We start from the raw sequence: 18,398 nt of genomic DNA, 5'->3' as shown, positions 1-18,398 counted from the left end.
CAGCCATAGTGCTCCTTGGAAGCCAGGATGGCGAGATTTCTCTCATACTTTGGACATATTATCAGGAAGAACCAATTCTTGAAGAAGAATATCATGTATAGCCAAGTGAAGGGTCGAAGAAAGAGAGGAAGATCCCAAACGAGATGGATTAGCACAGTGGCAACAGCAATGGGCTCAAATGATTGTGAGGTTGGCATAGGACCAGGTAGTGTTTCTTTGTGCATAGGGTCTCCATGAGTCAGTACCAACTCGATGGCACCTAACAACAACAAAATCTCACTCGCTTCATCTGTAAAATCGGGGTCCTGATATCAACCCACAGTATAAAAAGTAACAAGCAGCTACATAATTCATGCAAGTAAGTTGGAAAAAGAGTTTGGAACTCTTCTTACAGGGCTTGAAAAGAGAGGATGGTAGCCTGGGAGGGATAAAAGACTTTACCACTTATGATCTGTTTAGACTCAGGACCATATGAAATTTTGAGGACTTTGTTCAAAATGTGTTAAAAAGTATAAGATGGAGACAGTAGAGCACTACAGTGTGACGCTCTTCTAAGGTCAGAACTTGCTCAACTATACAGGTGACACAGCCATGATCCCACCTTCATTAGTCCTTTCACTTAGTAACAACCTCACGCTCCAACACCATGAAAGGTACTTGCAAGTCCACTCTGCCAAGTAGAAAATTCAATAGTGCTCAGCTGGCCATCATAGGAGTCCTCCCTACTCCTACCCAGGATACCTCTTTGCTGTTGTTGTTGTCAAGTGCCAATGAGTTGATTCCAACTCATAGCAACCACATATAGGATTTCTAAGGACTGGCTGATGGATTTGAACCACCGACCTTGTGGTTCAAATTAACCTTGCAGTCCAGGGCTGTATCCCACAGCGCCACACTAGGACTCTTCGTCGTTGTTGTTAAGTGCCGTTGAGTCGGTTCCAACCCATAGCAACCCTGTATAGTGTTTCCAAGGAGCAGCTGGTGAGCTTGAACCACCGACCTTGCAGTTCAAGTGGCTTTGCAGTCTGGCGCATTAACCCACAGCCCCACACCAGGACTCTTTAGAGGAGCACGAACTGACATATTAGCATATGTTTAAATTGTAATGATTCATGAGTATTAATTTATTACAACTAATCTTACAGATTAATTTATTACAACTAATCAAACAACGTATTGCGTTAGGTAAATCTGCTGCACAAGACCTTTTTAAAGTGCTGAAGAGCAAACATGTCAGCTTGAGGACTAAAGTGTGCCTGACCCAAGCCATGGTATTTTCAATAACCTCATATGCATGCAAAAGATGGACAGTGAATAAGGAAGACCATAGAAGAATTGATGCTTTTGAGTTATGGTGTTGGCAGAGAATATTGAAAGTGCCATGCGTTGCCAAAAGAACCAATAGATCCATTTTGGAAGAAGTGCAGCCAGAGTGCCTCCTTGGAGGCCAGGATGGCCAAACTTTGTCTCTCATACTTCAGACATATTATCAGGAGGGACCATTCGCTGCAGAAGGATATCATGTTTGGTAAAGTGGAGGGTCAGAGAAAAAAAGGAAGATCCCCAATGAGATGGATTGGCTAAATGGCAGCATCGATGGACTCAAGCATGGCAACAGTAGTGAAGTTGGCCCAGGATCAGGCAGTGTTTCATTCTGTTGTGCATAGGGTCGCTATGAGTCGGTTCCAACTCAATGGCACCTAATAACAACACTCTTACAGAGTCCTGGTGTGGCTGTGTAAGATAAGTACTAGACCGCTAACCACATGGTTGGTGGTTCAAACCCAACAGGCACTCCTTGGAAAAACCCTATACATTTGAAAAAAAAAAAATGTATACTCATAGGTTGCTATGAGTCTCAAATGACTCAACAGCACTTAACAAAAACAGTCTTACAGAATACCCAGAAACAAGCTTCCTTTGAGTCATATAAGGTGATAATGTTTTCTCAATTGCTTTTAGTTTCTTTTTATTAAAAAATTGAATTATTTCCTAGCATGCCAAATTACCTAGGGGTTATACCATATTTCAAATCTTCTTCTTAAAGTAGTAAAGATCTCTGTAGTTGTATCATCAACAAAAGCACCGGCATCAGCATAAAGAGAAAAACATTTTGCGTCGGGATTCCCATCACCTCCTCTTTAGAAACGAAACCTGCAAATCACAGCCTTGCAGAGATGCACTTTCTTAAATAAACAATTGTTCAGTGAGGGTTGCAGTGAACAAATTGCTATCTTTAACTCCCAACTACTGCTCATCTGTGGTGCAGAGGAGTCGCTGACTGTTAGGAAAATTGCTCTTAAATGCATATAACACATAGGAGAATTTTTAAAAAATCCCTTATTATTCATTAAAGCATTTTAGGGCCTCGTTAATTCCGATGGGATAATCAGTTGTTGATTAGCCAGCTTGTTAAGCATGCATTGTCAGATGCTGATGAGGTGTGAGAAATTATATTCCTTATCACCAAAGAGTCACCGAAATGCAGTTATCACTTCATCAGGTGAGGCTGTATCTTGTGGGGATAAATTAGCTACAATTTTATTCCCAAATCTTTCCTTCCAAGTTCCAAACTTGTTGGTATTTCAAAGCATTACTCTTTCTGTGTGTTGTTGAAACTCTGGAACTGTGTTGGGAGACACTGTCAAGAGTTCACATGTACAGTACACTGGTGTGCAGGGTTTGAACATTTAGGGGCACTTGCTGTGTTTTTGTTGTTGATATTGACAAAATGCTCCTCCACAATGTCAGCTCTTCAGCTCCAAAGGGTCTTCGGATTATCAAGAAGAATCTTCAGGGAGGATTTCAAGTTCAACTTCCATCCTTTCCAAATCTTGACTGACAGTCATAATAATGTAATGGTGGTAAGAAAAACCCTTGGATTAGAGGTTAGTTTTAGTCTTGCACCTGTTTTAGGAAAGGTTGTGACTGTCAGTAGTAAATTATCTCAACTCCAACGAGTCACTACTACCTTCCCTGCACTGCAAAATCTTTTTTTTTTTTTTCTCTCTCCCTTTACCAAGAAAGAGACATTCATATTTACCCTTTGTTTCACACCAAGAAGGGTTGGAAGTGTGTTTCTACAGAAATAAATGAGTTTCCCATTTTTAAGAGAATTTTTGAGCTAAGAAGGACAGAGTGTTTCCAAGGCTGTAAAGTACATCCTTAGTCAAATCTTCAAAGAAGAAGGTCATCATTTTACTTACGGAACTGCTCTAGATGATCAGTGCTCCTTGACTCGGGCATGGCTGTGATTGTCACCAGTGGACAAGCATTCCCTCCCAAAGTCTGGCAGAGTGTCTCCTGCCGGAAGTAGACCTGTTTGGGGTTGACACTTTTTTCCAGCATATCAAGATGAGTCTATGGCAGAAATGAAAAAGATGTCTAAATTATTAATAGTTTTGGTAATACTAATAGTAGACTTTAGCAACAACAGTTAACATTTGTATTAGCTCCTTACCATTTAGAAATATTTTTGTTAGCCTAGTTTTCCCAATCCTTAGCATGAAGTGATAACTGCAATGAATTAGAATCTTCTCTATAGCAGTGAGTTGTATGTTTTGTTTTGTTATTGCTAACTAAGAAGCCCTTTAGTCCTGGTGTCCTAGTGTGGCACTGTAGGATAAATAAAGGAGTGCTTACCAAAAGGTTGGTAGTTCAAACCCACCAGTATGTCTTGGAAACCCTATACAGGGTCACTGTGAGTCAGAACTGACTCAATGACACTTAGCAACAACAACAAAGGAGCCCAGATGGTACAATGGTGAAATGTCAGCCTCTAACTGAAAATCAGGATTAAAACCCACTAGCCATTCTATGAGAGAAGGATATTGTAGTCTACTTCCATAAACATTTATAGCCTTGAAAACCCTACAAGTTAGAATCAAACCAACAGAAATGGGTAATCGCTACCTAGATGGTCAATGATGCCAAACAAGAAATATCATTCTTGCATGTTTCTTATGCAGAAATAGAGCTGTTTTCAAGATGTGTGAAAACAAAAGTGCAGATGAGCAAAGCATTCTTTCCATCGCCACAGCATATGGAAAAGTGGCTACCATGAAGATCAAGCATTCCTAGAGAACTTGGGAACATGACAAAGCAGAAGACAGTTTTTCAGAACGAAATAATGTAAGGAGGATTTGTGAGCATGTTGAAGGAATATAGAAAGCGATTAATCCAATGGGTCCTGTTGTGATGCTGTAGGATAAGCACTTGACCACAAGGTCAGATTGAACTGCAAGCTTGGTGGTTGTTCACACCCTAATCTCCTCGAATGCATAACACAGGGTAGCTAGGAGTCAGAACCAACTCTACAACACTCAACAACAACAACAGTATCAGTACAAATTGCCTCGGAGTCAATTCTGTCTGTGCTAGCCCCACGTATGTCAAAGTATATACCTTCTCGATGGAAAAACATTTCCATTGTTTCACAGTTATTTTTTAGCTGAGTTTTTCTGAAGTGTATTATTGCCAAACTTTTCTTCTAAGACACCTCTAGCTAAACTCAAACTTCCAATCTTTGAGTTAGCATCCAAGTCCATTAACCATTTAAACCACCCAGGGACTCCAAGAGAGCAATTAGCTGGTAACAACTAACTTTTCCCAGACCTTTCCATTTAAATACACACTGAAAAATAAAAATAAAACACAGACATATACAAAAATGGAATAGCCATTGGACAGTTAGTCAACAATCTTTATAGACTCTGGAGACATTTTTGTAAATATCTTCAGGCATGAAGAATGAAAAATATTTTCTCCATTTCAACTGTATGCTCTGACAGAGGAGACACAATGACTTCACACTTAAGACAGGAAGGTTGGGCCTCCAGAGCACAAGTGTAAAAAAAAAATTATCTTCTCAGCTTACGACCTAAAACTTAAGAACCACTGAGTACATATTAACAAGGCCAAGGGGAAACTACCCTTATTGTTTGTTGACAAATTACAAGCCTGCTAGACAAATGAAAGAAAAGCAAATATCAATTCTATGAAAATATTTTAGCATATAAAAGGAGAGCAGTGCCCTCAAAAGGTAGAAAAAGAGTTTACATGTAAAGAGGACTTACTACTGGTGTGGTAGGTAAAATACTGGTCCTCAAAGTTGTTCACACCCTAATCTTCAGAACTCATGCCGTATGTTTTCATCCATGGCATAAGGGTCTCTTTTGCAAGTGTGTTTAAGATTAAGGACCTTGAGATGAGGAGCTTATCCTTCATTATTCAGCTGGACTCAGGCTAGTCATGTTAGTAGTGTGTGCATCCAGTCAACTTTGACTCATGCTACCCCAAGTGATAGAGTAGAACTAGTCCATAGTGTTTCCTAGACAGTCATCTTTACAGAAGCAGATCACCTGCTGTAACCACCAGCCTATTGGTTAGCAGCCAACTGGTCAATCATTTCTCCACCAAGTCTCACAATCATAAATCCTTAGAATCAGAGAATGAGTGGGATAACAGCATAAGAAAGCTTCAACCTTCCATTGCTGGCTTGAATAGGAATGGGTAAGGAGCCAAGAAATGCAGACAGCCTCTGGAAGTTGAGAAAGAAAAGACAATGTTTCTCCCCAAGGGTCTCCAGAAGGAACAAACCCTGCCAACATCCTGGGTTTTGGCCCAGTGAGACCCATGTTGAACATCTAATCTACCAAACGGTAAGATCATAATTCTTTATTGTTAAGGATAGAAAACGTGTGGCAATTTGTTATAGCAGCAATAGAAAACAAATCAATCAAGAAACTAGAAAAACATTTCTTTTATATGGAATGGGAAGGCTCCATATAAATATCAATCCCTGGACTGTGAATCACAACATTCACAGTTTGAGCCCATCAGCCGCTCCTTGGGAGAAAGTTGAGGCTTTCTGATCCCCCTAAGATATAAAGTCTCAGAAACCCTATACAGAGTTTCTATTACTTGGAATTGACTCATCGACACCAACAACAAAACCATAGCAAAATATTTTTGTATTTCAAGGCAAAAGAAACATCCCAATATAAGAAAATATTACCAGATGTGTCTGTGTGCTTTTTGCTAATTTCAAGGGCAACTGAAAATCACATCTTGCTTTACAATTGAGAACCTAAAGGAGCCCTGGGGGCACAATTGAGAGCCAAAGTCATTTACTTTCATACAGTTTACTTTCTAACAGGACTGCATCATTCTCTTCTTTCCATCAGCATGATTTTACTAATCCCAAAAACCCTTCCGCAAGCAAATAAAAGATATAAATTAGTTCATTCCAGAAACATCTCCAAAGACCAATGAATTCTTCAATGAAAAGTATCAATCAACACTTTGATATAAGATTTTTTGAACCCCTCTACTCATCCTAATGGGATTCCTGGTATGGCGCTGTGGGTTAATACACTGGACTAAAGGTCGGTTTGAACCACAAGGTTGGCCGTTCAAGCTCACCAGCCACTCCTTGGAAACCCTCTGCAGGGTCTGTATGAGTTGGAACCGAGTCAACTGTGCTTAACAACAAGGACAACTCATCCTAATGGAGTCCTTGTGTGGCACTGCGGGATCATACATTGGACTGCAAGGTCAGTTTGAACCCCAAGGTCAGGGCTTCAAACTCATCAGCTGATTGATTGATCCTTGGAAATCCTAAACAGGCTCACCATGAGTTGGAACCTATTCAATGGCACTTTAAAACAACAACAACAACTCATCCTAAACAATCATATTATGATTGTTATTCAACCTTTATCAAGTTCTCACAGGAAAATACAACTTTAAGCCAGATAAAATACCAACTTTAAAAGTCTCAGTAAGTACCCTAGCTTTGGGTGCCTCCCGCTGAGATACTATGGGAGCACTATTTAAACTGCTAAATAGCATTCTCCCTTGCTGGATGTATTTGTTTCCTGTTGATGCTACAACTAACTATCACAGACATAGGAGCTTAAGGTGACCCAATCTGTTCTCTCACAGCTCCGGAACTCAGGCAAAACTCAAAGTGCTGGCAAGCTGCACTCTCCAGGGGAGAATTTATTTCCTGGACTTGTCCAGTTTCTAGAATCCACCACATTCTGCTCCTTCCTCCATCTACACAGCCAGTAGTAGCGGCACTCTGACCTCTGCCTCCCTGTACTGTCTCTGTCTCTGATTTTGGGTCTCCTGTCTACCTCTTTCATTTATAAGGAACTTTAGGATTACATTGGGTTCACTCTGATAATTCAGGATCTTCTCCCATCTTGTTGTTGTTGTTGTTGAGTGTCGTTGAGTCGGTTCTGACCCATGTTGTTGTTGTTGTCAGGTGCCATCGAGTCGGAACCGACTCATAGCGACCCCATGCACAGCAGAACGAAACAATGCTCGATCCTGGGCCAACCTCACCACCGCTGCCACCCCCGAGTCCATCAATGATGCCACCTGGCCGATCCATCTCGTTGGAGGTCTTCCTCTTTTTCTCTGACCCTCCACCCTACCCAGCATGACATCCTTCTCCAACGATTGTTTCCTCCGGACTACATGTCCAAAGTAGGAGAGACGAAGCTTAGCCATCCTGGCCTCCAAGGAGCACTCTGGCTGCACTTCTTCCAAAACAGATCTATTGGTTCTTTTGGCAGTCCATGGCACCCTCAGTATTCTCCTCCAACACCACAACTCAAAGGCATCAATTCTTCTACGATCCTCTTTATTCACTGTCCAGCTTTCGCATCCATATGAGGCTATTGAAAACACAATGGCCTGGGTCAGGCGCACCCTAGTCCTCAAGCTGACATCTCTGCTCTTCAATACTTTAAAAAGTTCCTGTGCAGCAGATTTGCCCAGTGCAATACGTCGTCTGATCTCTTGACTGCTACTTCCGCGAGTGTTGATACTTGATCCAAGAAGAATGAAGTCCTTGACAACTTCAATCCTTTCTCCATTGATAAGAATGTTGTTTATTGGTCCAGTGGTGAGGACTTTTGTTTTCTTGACATTGAGATGCAATCCATATCGAAGGCTGTGCTCTTTAATCTTCATAAGTAAATGTTTCAAGTCCTCTTCACTTTCAGCGATCAAGGTTGTATCATCTGCATATCGCAGTGACCCTGTATAGGGTTTCTGAGGAGCAGCTGGTGAGTTTGAACAGCCAACCTTGTGGTTCAGATAACTTTGCAGTCCAGCTCATTAACCCGCAGTGCCACACCAGGATCTTAGATCCTTAATTTATGTCACATGCAAAGTCTCTTTTGCATATATGATTATATATTGACAGTTTCGGGGAGTTAGGAGATGGATATCTATGGGGAACCATTATTCTGTTTGAAATCCCAGGGTAAACAATAAGCTTAACTTTATCTCATTAATCGGATGTTCTGGTGATGTTTTGGGGTGCCAACATTTGGATTAAGGAGTATGCTTTTAATAGATTCCAGATAAATGAGAATTCAATTGAAGCATGTGTGTCAGATCACATCTCTGTACTTGACTATTATGAATGGTCCTTGAGGGATGCATAGTAGGTACTGATGAGAGGCAGCTGCATTGAAGAGGCCACAGTCACATACCCCAGGGGTCTCCAATGACACACACACACCCTAGAACTGATTAACTCTAGAACTGATGGATTTCTTAAGCAGAGATGACCATGGTGACTCGGCCTTACCTCTCATGACCACATGCACTCCTTGGGAAGAGTGACTGGGTCCAAGGAGCCATACCTGGGAGTCCATTGACCTTCACTATTACTTTTCTCTACAGGATGTGTCATTGCCTGCCCCATATCCTTTCTTAGGAATATGTAGATTTCATTCAAGACAATGTCTAGTCTTGTCATTAGTGATCTGAACCCAACATCACTACTTTTCATTGAGAAGAAAGGGAATTGAACCCCACAGTTAGAATACTCTGAATAGTATGTGTGTATTTGTATGTGTATGTAGATAAACCTACATGCATGTGCATGTAGCTATACACAGAATCACTCTTGGCCCATCCTCATACTTCCCTCTGCAATCTAGATGCCATAGTAAATGAAGTACTACTTAAAATTTCAAAGTTAGAATTACAATTCAATAAACCTACATCCAACCCAGGTTTTGCTCAGAAGCAATGCATTCTTACACATACAAAGGCTCAGAAAACATATTGCATGTCCCAAACTAAAAGTGACTAGTGTGCTTTATGGAATGTGCGACTCCATCCAAGACTGGAGGAAAAAGTTCCTGGGAGAAGTCACACAGGCCTCAATTATTGTATGAGCCATTTCCTTGCCATAAGCCTCTCTCTTTCTTTATAAATATATATAAGCAAAGCCAGTGAAACACACACACACACACACACATACACACGAGGGTATGGCAAACGCTTTCTGGAAAAAATAGCTGTTCATTCAATTAAAAGATAATGGCGTTTTCCATAAACTTTTTTGAAATCCTTTCGTGTGTGTGTATTTCACTGGTTTTTCTTCTCTAGAGAATTTAACCTAAGCTACTAGCTGACAACAACATGGTATGTGTTAGCATGTAATAACACTGATTTGACCCCAGATCAGAAATTCTTTTGAGCTTCATCTGCGTTGAAATAGGAAAACCACAGAAATAGATGCCAAATACCTGTGCTCTGTTCCCTTCTTGGCCACTAGTTAGACCACTAGGATTTCTAGGCCTGAGTTTCTGCATCTATACATGATAAGGAGGAATTAGACAACTCCCCGAATACCTGAGTTCTAAAGTTTTGTACTAGCTGCTACCAAGAATCTCAACAGGGTGCAAGATAGTCTAACAAGCAAAAAAAAAAAAAGGCCTAGTCCCACACCGGGAAAGACAAAATATAATCAAAAAAGAATTCTTTTCCCTAGAACACTTTTCATATGCAGTGCTTCACAGTCGAAACAATAAAAACAGCTGTTGGAGGGATCATGAGTTTTGCCTGTTCTGTGTCCCTAAAGGCAACAAACATGTTTTGTAACAAACACGGTTTGCTACAGCATGGCTTATGATACACATTTCTTGGATCAATTTCTTCAACTCTTTAAGTGTGATACACAAATAATACTAGTTGTTCATCTTTTGCAATCTGGGAAACAGTAAAAATATCTCTTTAGGCAAGGCAACAGATGGGGAGAAGGGCAGATGCACTTTCATGAAGTAGTTAGCCAAGTGGTTTCAGATCTACCTTCTCGATGGAGAACCATTTTCATCTGCACCTGAACATTTCTTGTGAAGGGAGAGATACTCTTGGTTATTATCTTTTCCAACACTCTATCAGACTTCAAATGAAAATTCCCATCCTTCAGGCTAAGTGATATATGCATTCACACACATCTTAGTATAAATATGCTAATAACATTTTGCATTCACCAAGATAATGAAAGTGCTTTATAGAAGATACGTAGTTCATTAATCCTCCGGATATCCATGAAATAGCTAGGGGAAAGAATTTGCCAACTCCTTCAAATAATGGAAAACTACACTGTTTAAATAATCCGTTTGCTGAACCCTGTCTGAGGAATCTTTTGCAAGCCCTTAAATGGAACCTAGAAGGGTGAACTATTAGCCTGGGCGGACGTCCATGGTGTTCCACTCAGAAAGCATTCTATTCTTCTCCTTGGATTGTCCACTCTGGATTCCACTACCACTCAGTTTACGGCCATGGCAACCCCTAGAAAGCTGAAGTGTCGGCTTGCTCCCAGACCCAGGGAATGCTTCCAGCCATCACCTGTTGTCTGCGGCTTCGCTCCTCTCAACTCCTTGGTATCTTTTCATTTAGCATCTGAGAGCGTTTGTATGGCTTCACTCCATTTCAACTTGATACACCCACTCCAATCTGATTACTTGATGCTTAAATTGATAACTGAAGCTTGAAAAAAAAGAAAGAAAGAGAGAGAGAGAGAGAGAGAGAGACAGAAAGAAAGAAAGAAAGAAAGAAAGAAAGAAAGAAAGAAAGAAAGAAAGAAAGAACAACAAAAAGGAACCAGTTGCTATTGAGTCGATTGATTCTTACTCATGGTGGTGACCCCGTGTGTGTTAAAGTAGAACTGTGTTTCCTGGAAGTAGGTCACGAAGTCTTTCTTCTACGACACCTCTGAGTACATTCAAACATCCAAACTTTCTGCTAGCAGGTGAGCACGTTAAGTGTTTATGCCACTCAGGAGCTTCTACAGAGATAACACCACCGCCACCACCTTTAGTCAGAGCATCAGTCACGGCTCGTGGCAGCCACATCCGTATATGTCAGAGTACAACTGTGCCCCGTAGGGTTTTCATGGTTGTGACTTTTTGGAAGCTAGTCATCAGGTCGTTCTTCTAAGACTTGGCTGAATTTTCTAGGAAATGCTCTTACCTCCTGCACTCAAAAGGAGCTCCGGTAGCGTAGCGGTTATGAATCGGGCTGCGAACCTCAACGTCAGCAGTTCGAAACTACCAGCTGTTCTGCGGGAGAAAGATGAGGCTTTCTGCTCCCGTGAAGATTTACAGCCTTGGAAACCCTGTACAGGGTCGCTATGGGTCGGAACCGGATCCACGGCACAACGCTACCACCACCCGTACTCAATGAGCACTACATGCTATTCTTGTTGTTGTTGTTGTTGTTAAGTGCCGTCGAGTTGGGTTGCGACCCATAGGGACCCTGTATAGGGTTTCCAAGGAGCAGCTGGTGAACTTGAACTGCAGGCCTCCCAGCTCAAGTGGACTTTTCAATCCAGAGCATTAGCCAACAGCACCACACCAGAAATCTCATCCACCTGCTCTTTCCAGGGAAGGAGACTGGGTCTACAGAATGCCACCTCCTCCCATATGCAACCTGCATACAAGGAGCGCTTCATGCCACTTTCTCATGCTCTATCAAGGGATGGAGACTAGCCACCACATTAACAACAACAAAATCTTGCTCTTTGAGACAGACTACATCCCTCCATTAGGATGTCCATGTCTCCCGGATGTGTTAAGGGAGGCGTCATCCCTGCTAGGGAAATGCTGTGAAGTGGACATTATTACCATGAGGACATTACCATGAGAGCTGTGTAGGTGTAGGGATAGTGGTAGGCCAGGTAGCAGACATCCTCATTGTGTGGGAAGGTGACAGAGAAGGTCAGGGTGTAATAGCACTTCCCAGAGGCTCCGCCTGTCGCAGCTGCATTCAGGCGATAATGATTTCTAAGAAAGAGAAGAAAAGGAGGGAGAGGTGAGGAACTGTCAGGGCCTTAGCTACTATAAATCTCACGTGACCTCATAGCACATTCAAAGCAAAATGTGCTACCTACATACAATGGAATATTACTCATCCATCAAGAGAGATGCCGTCCTGATGCCTGCAACATGGATGAACCTTGAAAAGATTCTGCTCAGTGAAATAAGTCAGCCATAAAAGGACAAACATTATACAACCCCACGTAGGTAAAAATATGGAGACTGCAAGTATATAGAGACCAAAGTGTATTAGTGGTTACCAGGGGTCTGGGGGACGGAGACTGGAACTAGGACTCACTGTTGAAGGGACACTGAACACCTCTTAAGGATGATGCAAAAATTTGAGGTCAAATAACAGTTTGGTTGAAGAATATGATGAACACAATTAATGTCACAGATTGTCCCCAGAAAACATAGGCCACAACACATTCTTGTCCCCTCAAACTGTAACATTACAACCCCACCCCTGAGACAATGTTATAAGTGAATTTATTAGTAATCTTACTACATATCAGGAGTCCTGGTATGTCACTGTAGAATAAGAATTCCAGCATAAGGTTGGTTTGATCCAAAAAGTCGCCAGTTCAAACTCACCAGCCGCTCCTCAGAAACCCTATACAGGGTCACTGAGTTGGAACTGACTCGGCAGCACTTCACAACAACAACCACACTATCTATCCGGAGGTAGTGGTGGCTCAGTGGTAGAATTCTTGCCTTCCATGTGGGAAGCCCAAAAATAAATGTAGGCCAAGCCACCATATGCAAGCCAATACCCATCTGTCAATCAAGGGTTATGTGCTACTATGAAGCTACACAGATTTCAACAGAACTTCCAGACTAAGACGAACAAGAAGAAAGTCTGAGCAATCTACCTCCGAAAACGAGCCAGTGAAAACCTTCTGCATCACAATGGTCTGATCCAACCACTGGGACGGCCCAGGACTGGACAGCATTCCGTTCTGTTGCACATGGGTTTACCATGAGATGGACAAACCTCACAAGGCTAGTAAATGGCAGACACAGGATTAGAACCCAGATCTGTCTGTCTACAAAGCTTTTGTTTTTTCCACTATACAAAGATTTCTCCCCAAAGGACTGCATTTGCCGCCCCCATCCTGGGGTGGTTCAATTTCTTAGAGCGTGAGCGTGCACATTTCCCTTTGTCAAAGATAAAGAACCAATTTTGATCCTTCAGAGAACAGCATCAAAGTAAATTGAACCCCAAAGTGTATTCCAAGCAAAATTTTCCCCACATGCTGCCAGTTACACTCGGTCCTTGCCTGTTGATGCTACGACAGCTGTGCAGGCTTTCCTGAGAAATACCGTCCTCAAGACTGCATCATAATGTCAAATGCACCCAGACACCAAAAGATGTCATTTCACCTTTGAGCATTTAAAACCTTGGCTCACTTGTTCATTGTGCTTTGGGTTTTATTGGAAGAAAGGGAAAGGAAAAGGGAAGAAACAGCAGATAATCATTCTGATGTGTTCTAGCAAAATAGAAAAAAAAAAAAAAACAGAGATTATTCTTTTCTGCCTTTCTACTACTTTCATGCCTCACCCTAAACAAAGCCAAAAAGTGAGCAAGAAAGGAAGAAATAGAAAATCCAGTGTTATTTCTTGTGGTTATTTAATATTTATGAAAGTAAGGATGGAAGCTGGTGGTCCTACTGACTTTGGTCTGATACGTTTTTTTCTTGCCCAAGCTTCCCCCAGCATGGCAGCCAAGAGCCTTGGTTATTCTGAGAGATATAGAATAGTCGATAACAGTGTAAATCCCCTAAGGATGACCCCACACAGCTTTGCATGATCACGTTAATAAAACCCATTTTCTCTGTGATTATAAGAATAGAAACTTCAAAAGGGGTGTCTTCACCCATGGTGCCATCTGGCTCTTGATATTTTCTCCAGATTTCCCCAAAGTTCTGCAGTTTCTCCCAAATCTAATACCCTGGTTATTGAAGACAGTGTAAAGAAACAGATGGTAGCTCAGAAAGCATGTCTGCTGCATACACTCCACCTTCGATTATTTCCCTGAATTCACTTTGAAAGGGTGGCACTTCGCTGCAAATGCACTTTCAGTTAACACCTAACTGAAAAACAGGTGCTGGTCAATTACACCTCCCTACAATGGAGTGGCCAATTGAAATTAAATGAGCCAGGGAAAACCAATAAAAAAATGTAGAACAGACCTTCACCAGAAGGCTGGCGCACACATATATACCATATACACACCCATGAATGTAAAAGCAAGAGGAAGCACACTTCTAGTGGCCCATCACTGTTCCTCTACCAACAGTGCAGACCGAGCCTGCCTCTTAACTTGAGTACCAGATACCACTGTGTGGATGGTGGTAGGGGTCTTACTTGGCACGGCCCTTGCACCTTTTCAGGTCTTCCACAGCACTATGAAGGACACTGGAAGTCACATCACAAGCATTTTTAGCTTATGCAAATCCAACCTTTCACCACTGAATCACAGGAGAGTGCAAGGAAGAGAGGAAGTGACAAGCTTAAATGGCCGTATTTATCCCTATGTTCATTCCCTGTTCAAGGCAAAGATGTGCTCCCGGAGAAGAGCAGCTACTTAGTATGGAAAGGGACATAAAATGGGTTCATTCCTAGGCGTTGGGCTTCCCTGGGCCCAGGTCCTAATGATTTAAGGAAAAGTTAAGGAATTTGTGGTTTCTCCTACATGAAATCTGTCTTCTCACCCTCCTCCATCCCCCAACACACACACATAACAAGCTACCAGCTATAGCTTAGCAACGTGATGAAGCTGGTTCTCTTGGGTAAGAACTAAAAACTCCCCCATTGAAAAGCCAGCCTTTTCTAGAATGTCTTCAGATTGCTGGAATTTAAGCAAAAACAATGTCACTTGATCTAGAATGTTTATTTCAGCTTGAAGTTTCAACTAAAGGAGAATACGTTTCACTATTAGACTAGAGTCTAAACTCTGGCTGAACTGAAAGCAAATGTCAAGTTAGATCACTGGCATCTATTAGTGGCTGTATTGTATAGTAGGAAGTGTCCAGGAGACAACTCAACCTCCAACAAACCTTTATTCTTCACAGGCCTATCTTCTTCACTCCAGATCTCTAAAGTGAAACACTTAGCTCTCTACATTTCAAACATTTGTCCAAACTAGAGTGAGATCCTATCCTCAGTTATGATGTGAACATTTTGAGGGATGTTTGCAAGTCAGGAACATCCATCTTTTATGTATGTTTTAATAGTTCTTACATACGCTATTGTTAGGTGGCATCAAGTCAGATCTTACTCATAATGACCCCATGTGACATTGCAGAATTGCCCATTGCATTTTCTTGCCTGTACTCTTTATGAGAGTATATCACCAGAACTTCCTTTCACAAGCTGGTCAGTGGTTTTGAACCACCAACATTTCTATCAGCAATCAAGGGCTTAACTGTTGGTCACCAGGTCTCCTTTGTCATTTATGCAAAGCTCCTGTTCTCCTCCTCACTTAGCCAACTCCTGTTCATCCCTCAAGACTCAACTGAAGTGTTTCCTATTCTAGTAGCTCCATTTTTCAATGTTCTTAACTCATAGCAGTCTGAACACATCAGGAGAGTGGTTATGATTATTCATTTGTGAATCTTCATGCTTTGCCCAGTCCCTGGACAAAGCAGATGTTCAATAAAAAAAGAATGAATGTAAGATTCAAGGAAAATTATTAGTATACTTAATATATATTATCTCTAATAGTAATGGCATCCTTTCAAAGAAAGTACTTATAGATACATTTTCCAGAAGGGAAAATTTAGACTCTCAGAGAGAAAGATGTTTGAAAAAGTCTACAGCAATTATGGGAGGCAGGATTCAAAATCTTGTGTAAGCCAAGCTTCAAGACCATATATATATATTTTTTTTCACTATATCATCTGTCTACTAGGAATGGCTAAGAAGACAAAAAGATCTGTTGTGCAGTTATTCACAAACAAATTTGAAGTTTTGATCTTCATATATCATGATTGCTATAAGCGTAGAGTCTAAAATAACAGGAAAAAAAATTCATGTGGATTTTAATAAGTGAGTAAAAATGATGCAGAACAGTATGATTCAAAGAAAATATTTCTGTTAATTATTAATAACAATAATAATTGCTAATAATTCTTGAACTGAAATGTTACCATGTCCCACACATTGTTCTAAGCTTCCCATGTGTTTTGTCTCAAGTCCTAAGTAGAGCTCTATGATGTTACCACCACTCTTTTCTCCATTTTACAGATCTGGAAAGTGAGAATTAGAATTACATCATTTTCTTCAAGGTCAAATTTGCCCAAGGTCACACTGTGTCTGTTCAATTCAAAGCAGAGAGTTCAGCTCAGAAAGTTATGGTGGAATTATTTAAGAATCCAATTGGAAAATCATCATAGATATTTTTCAGAAAACCTAGGACAATCATGGGAGCTTATCATGAAGAATTTCTTGTAAAATGGAAAGCTGCATGGGCGAGTAAAAGATCCAGAAAGTTGCATTGAGGAATGTAGTTTTCTCCATTATGACTATGTATTTGCTCATAGTTCGGGGATAGTAAGGACTCTCCTATGAGAATTTAATAGAGAAACCTCACCCCATATACCACACAGCCCTGATATTGCCCTTCAAAATATTTTTGTTTCCCAAAACTCAAAGAACATTTCAAAGGAAACCAAGTTCGGTCCCTTGTGGATGCCCAAACTGCTGTTTTGACATGGTACAAATCGAAGAGTGCAGAATTCTTCGGGGAATGGTTACAGGGATAGAAACACCACTTTCAGAAAAGAATATACCTAGATGGAGGATATGTTGAAAAACTAGCTTCACATTTTGATATTTTTGTTTAATGTTGTTGTTAGGTGCCATTGAGTCAGTACCAACACATAGTGATCTTATAAACAACAGAGCAAAACACTGCGGGATCCTGCACCCACATTACAATCGTTGCTATGTTTGGGCCCATTGCTGCTGCCTCTGTGCCAGTCCATTTTGTTGGGGGCCTTCCTCTTTTTCACTGACCTTCCACTTTACCAAGAATGATGTTCTCTCTGGAGTCTGGTCTCATACTGATTGAAGGTATGAGAGATGAAGTCTGGCAATCATGGCTTCTAAGGTTACTATAATTTTGTAGCAATACTTGTGACTTATTTTTGTTTTCTCAGATTTGTTGAATCTTAGTTAGGATTGATCTAGGATCCTATTTAAGCTGCTAACCAAAAGGTCAGATTTGAACCCATCAATTGATCTGCAGGAAAAATGGCAGATCTCTATGGTAAAGATTGATTGCTTAGGGTGGTGGTAGTGTAGTTCTGGTCGATTCTGACTCATAGCGATCTTGTATGGAGTTTCCAAGGCTATAAATCTTTATGGGAGCAGAAAGTGTCATCTTTATCACAGTGGGGTAACTGGTAGATTCAAACGGCTGATCTTGTGGTTAGCAGCCCAGTTCATAATCCACTATGAACTGCTAGCAGGGCCCAAACCATAAAGATCACAGCCTTATAAACCATACAGGGGTAGTTCTACTCTGACCAACAGGCACTGTGACTCCTAACTGATGGTACAGCAATGTTTTGATAGGTCATCTTGGGTCAAGATGGCATGGGGCAGATAGATCCAGCAACTGTACCATTAAAAAGTTCCTCTTTGCTTTCCCATTCTCTGAACCATTTATCTCAGGAAGGTTCTACACTTTTATAATCATAAGGCCTTCAATGAAGCAAGGAGCAAAGGACACAAATGCATAGTTATGAACTCAATCTATTTCCATTTGTATTTTAAAATATGCTGGGAAGTCATTTTTTTTTACATGTGTGCATGAAATAAGCAAATACCAAGCTCGAGAGTGAATTAGCTAATCTTATAATGACGATGGCTCTGTTTAACAAGAGTGCATCATTTCACTTAACAGGGTCTAATAAGGCAGAACAGCCAAGTCTCCAGGCTTCCCAGTGTCTGCAGCGTTTCTAATATTCTAGATAACACCAAATCTCTCTCCTGAGATCCCACGGAAGGATGCATGATGGCAGAGCTCTTGTATGACATTCATCTTCATGAGTGAGCCGTTCCATCTCCCCTCGCGAAAGGAGATAAATGTCAGAAGAGATCAGCTGCTGTGTATTACATGGCCGCTCTAAGCATGCAGTTCCCTCCCACTGCCCTTCAGCACCAAGATTATGTTAAAGCAGAGCTAGGAGAGAACTAGGAAAGGTGTGCGGCTGCGTATAGCAGAGGGAGAAACAGACTAGAGAGAGGTAAATAAAGCAG

At 41.2% G+C, this 18,398-nt stretch overlaps 1 protein-coding gene across 1 annotated transcript in view; it reads right to left on the bottom strand.

Annotated features, from left to right (window-relative positions):
• Window positions 1–18,398, bottom strand: part of LOC102818791 (cytosolic carboxypeptidase 4-like) — a 1,058,651-nt gene that overhangs the window by 809,198 nt on the left and 231,055 nt on the right. The window contains 2 exon segments of the mRNA XM_006867161.1: window positions 3,207–3,360; window positions 11,954–12,098. Of these exon segments, the coding sequence (XP_006867223.1) occupies window positions 3,207–3,360; window positions 11,954–12,098 (299 nt within the window).

The sequence above is a fragment of the Chrysochloris asiatica genome, unplaced genomic scaffold (genome assembly GCF_000296735.1).
Source record: "Chrysochloris asiatica unplaced genomic scaffold, ChrAsi1.0 scaffold00101, whole genome shotgun sequence".
In the NCBI taxonomy this organism is placed as follows: domain Eukaryota; kingdom Metazoa; phylum Chordata; class Mammalia; order Afrosoricida; family Chrysochloridae; genus Chrysochloris; species Chrysochloris asiatica.
The sequence above is the reverse complement of the archived record's forward strand: the minus strand, read 5'-3'. Positions and strand labels throughout refer to the sequence as shown.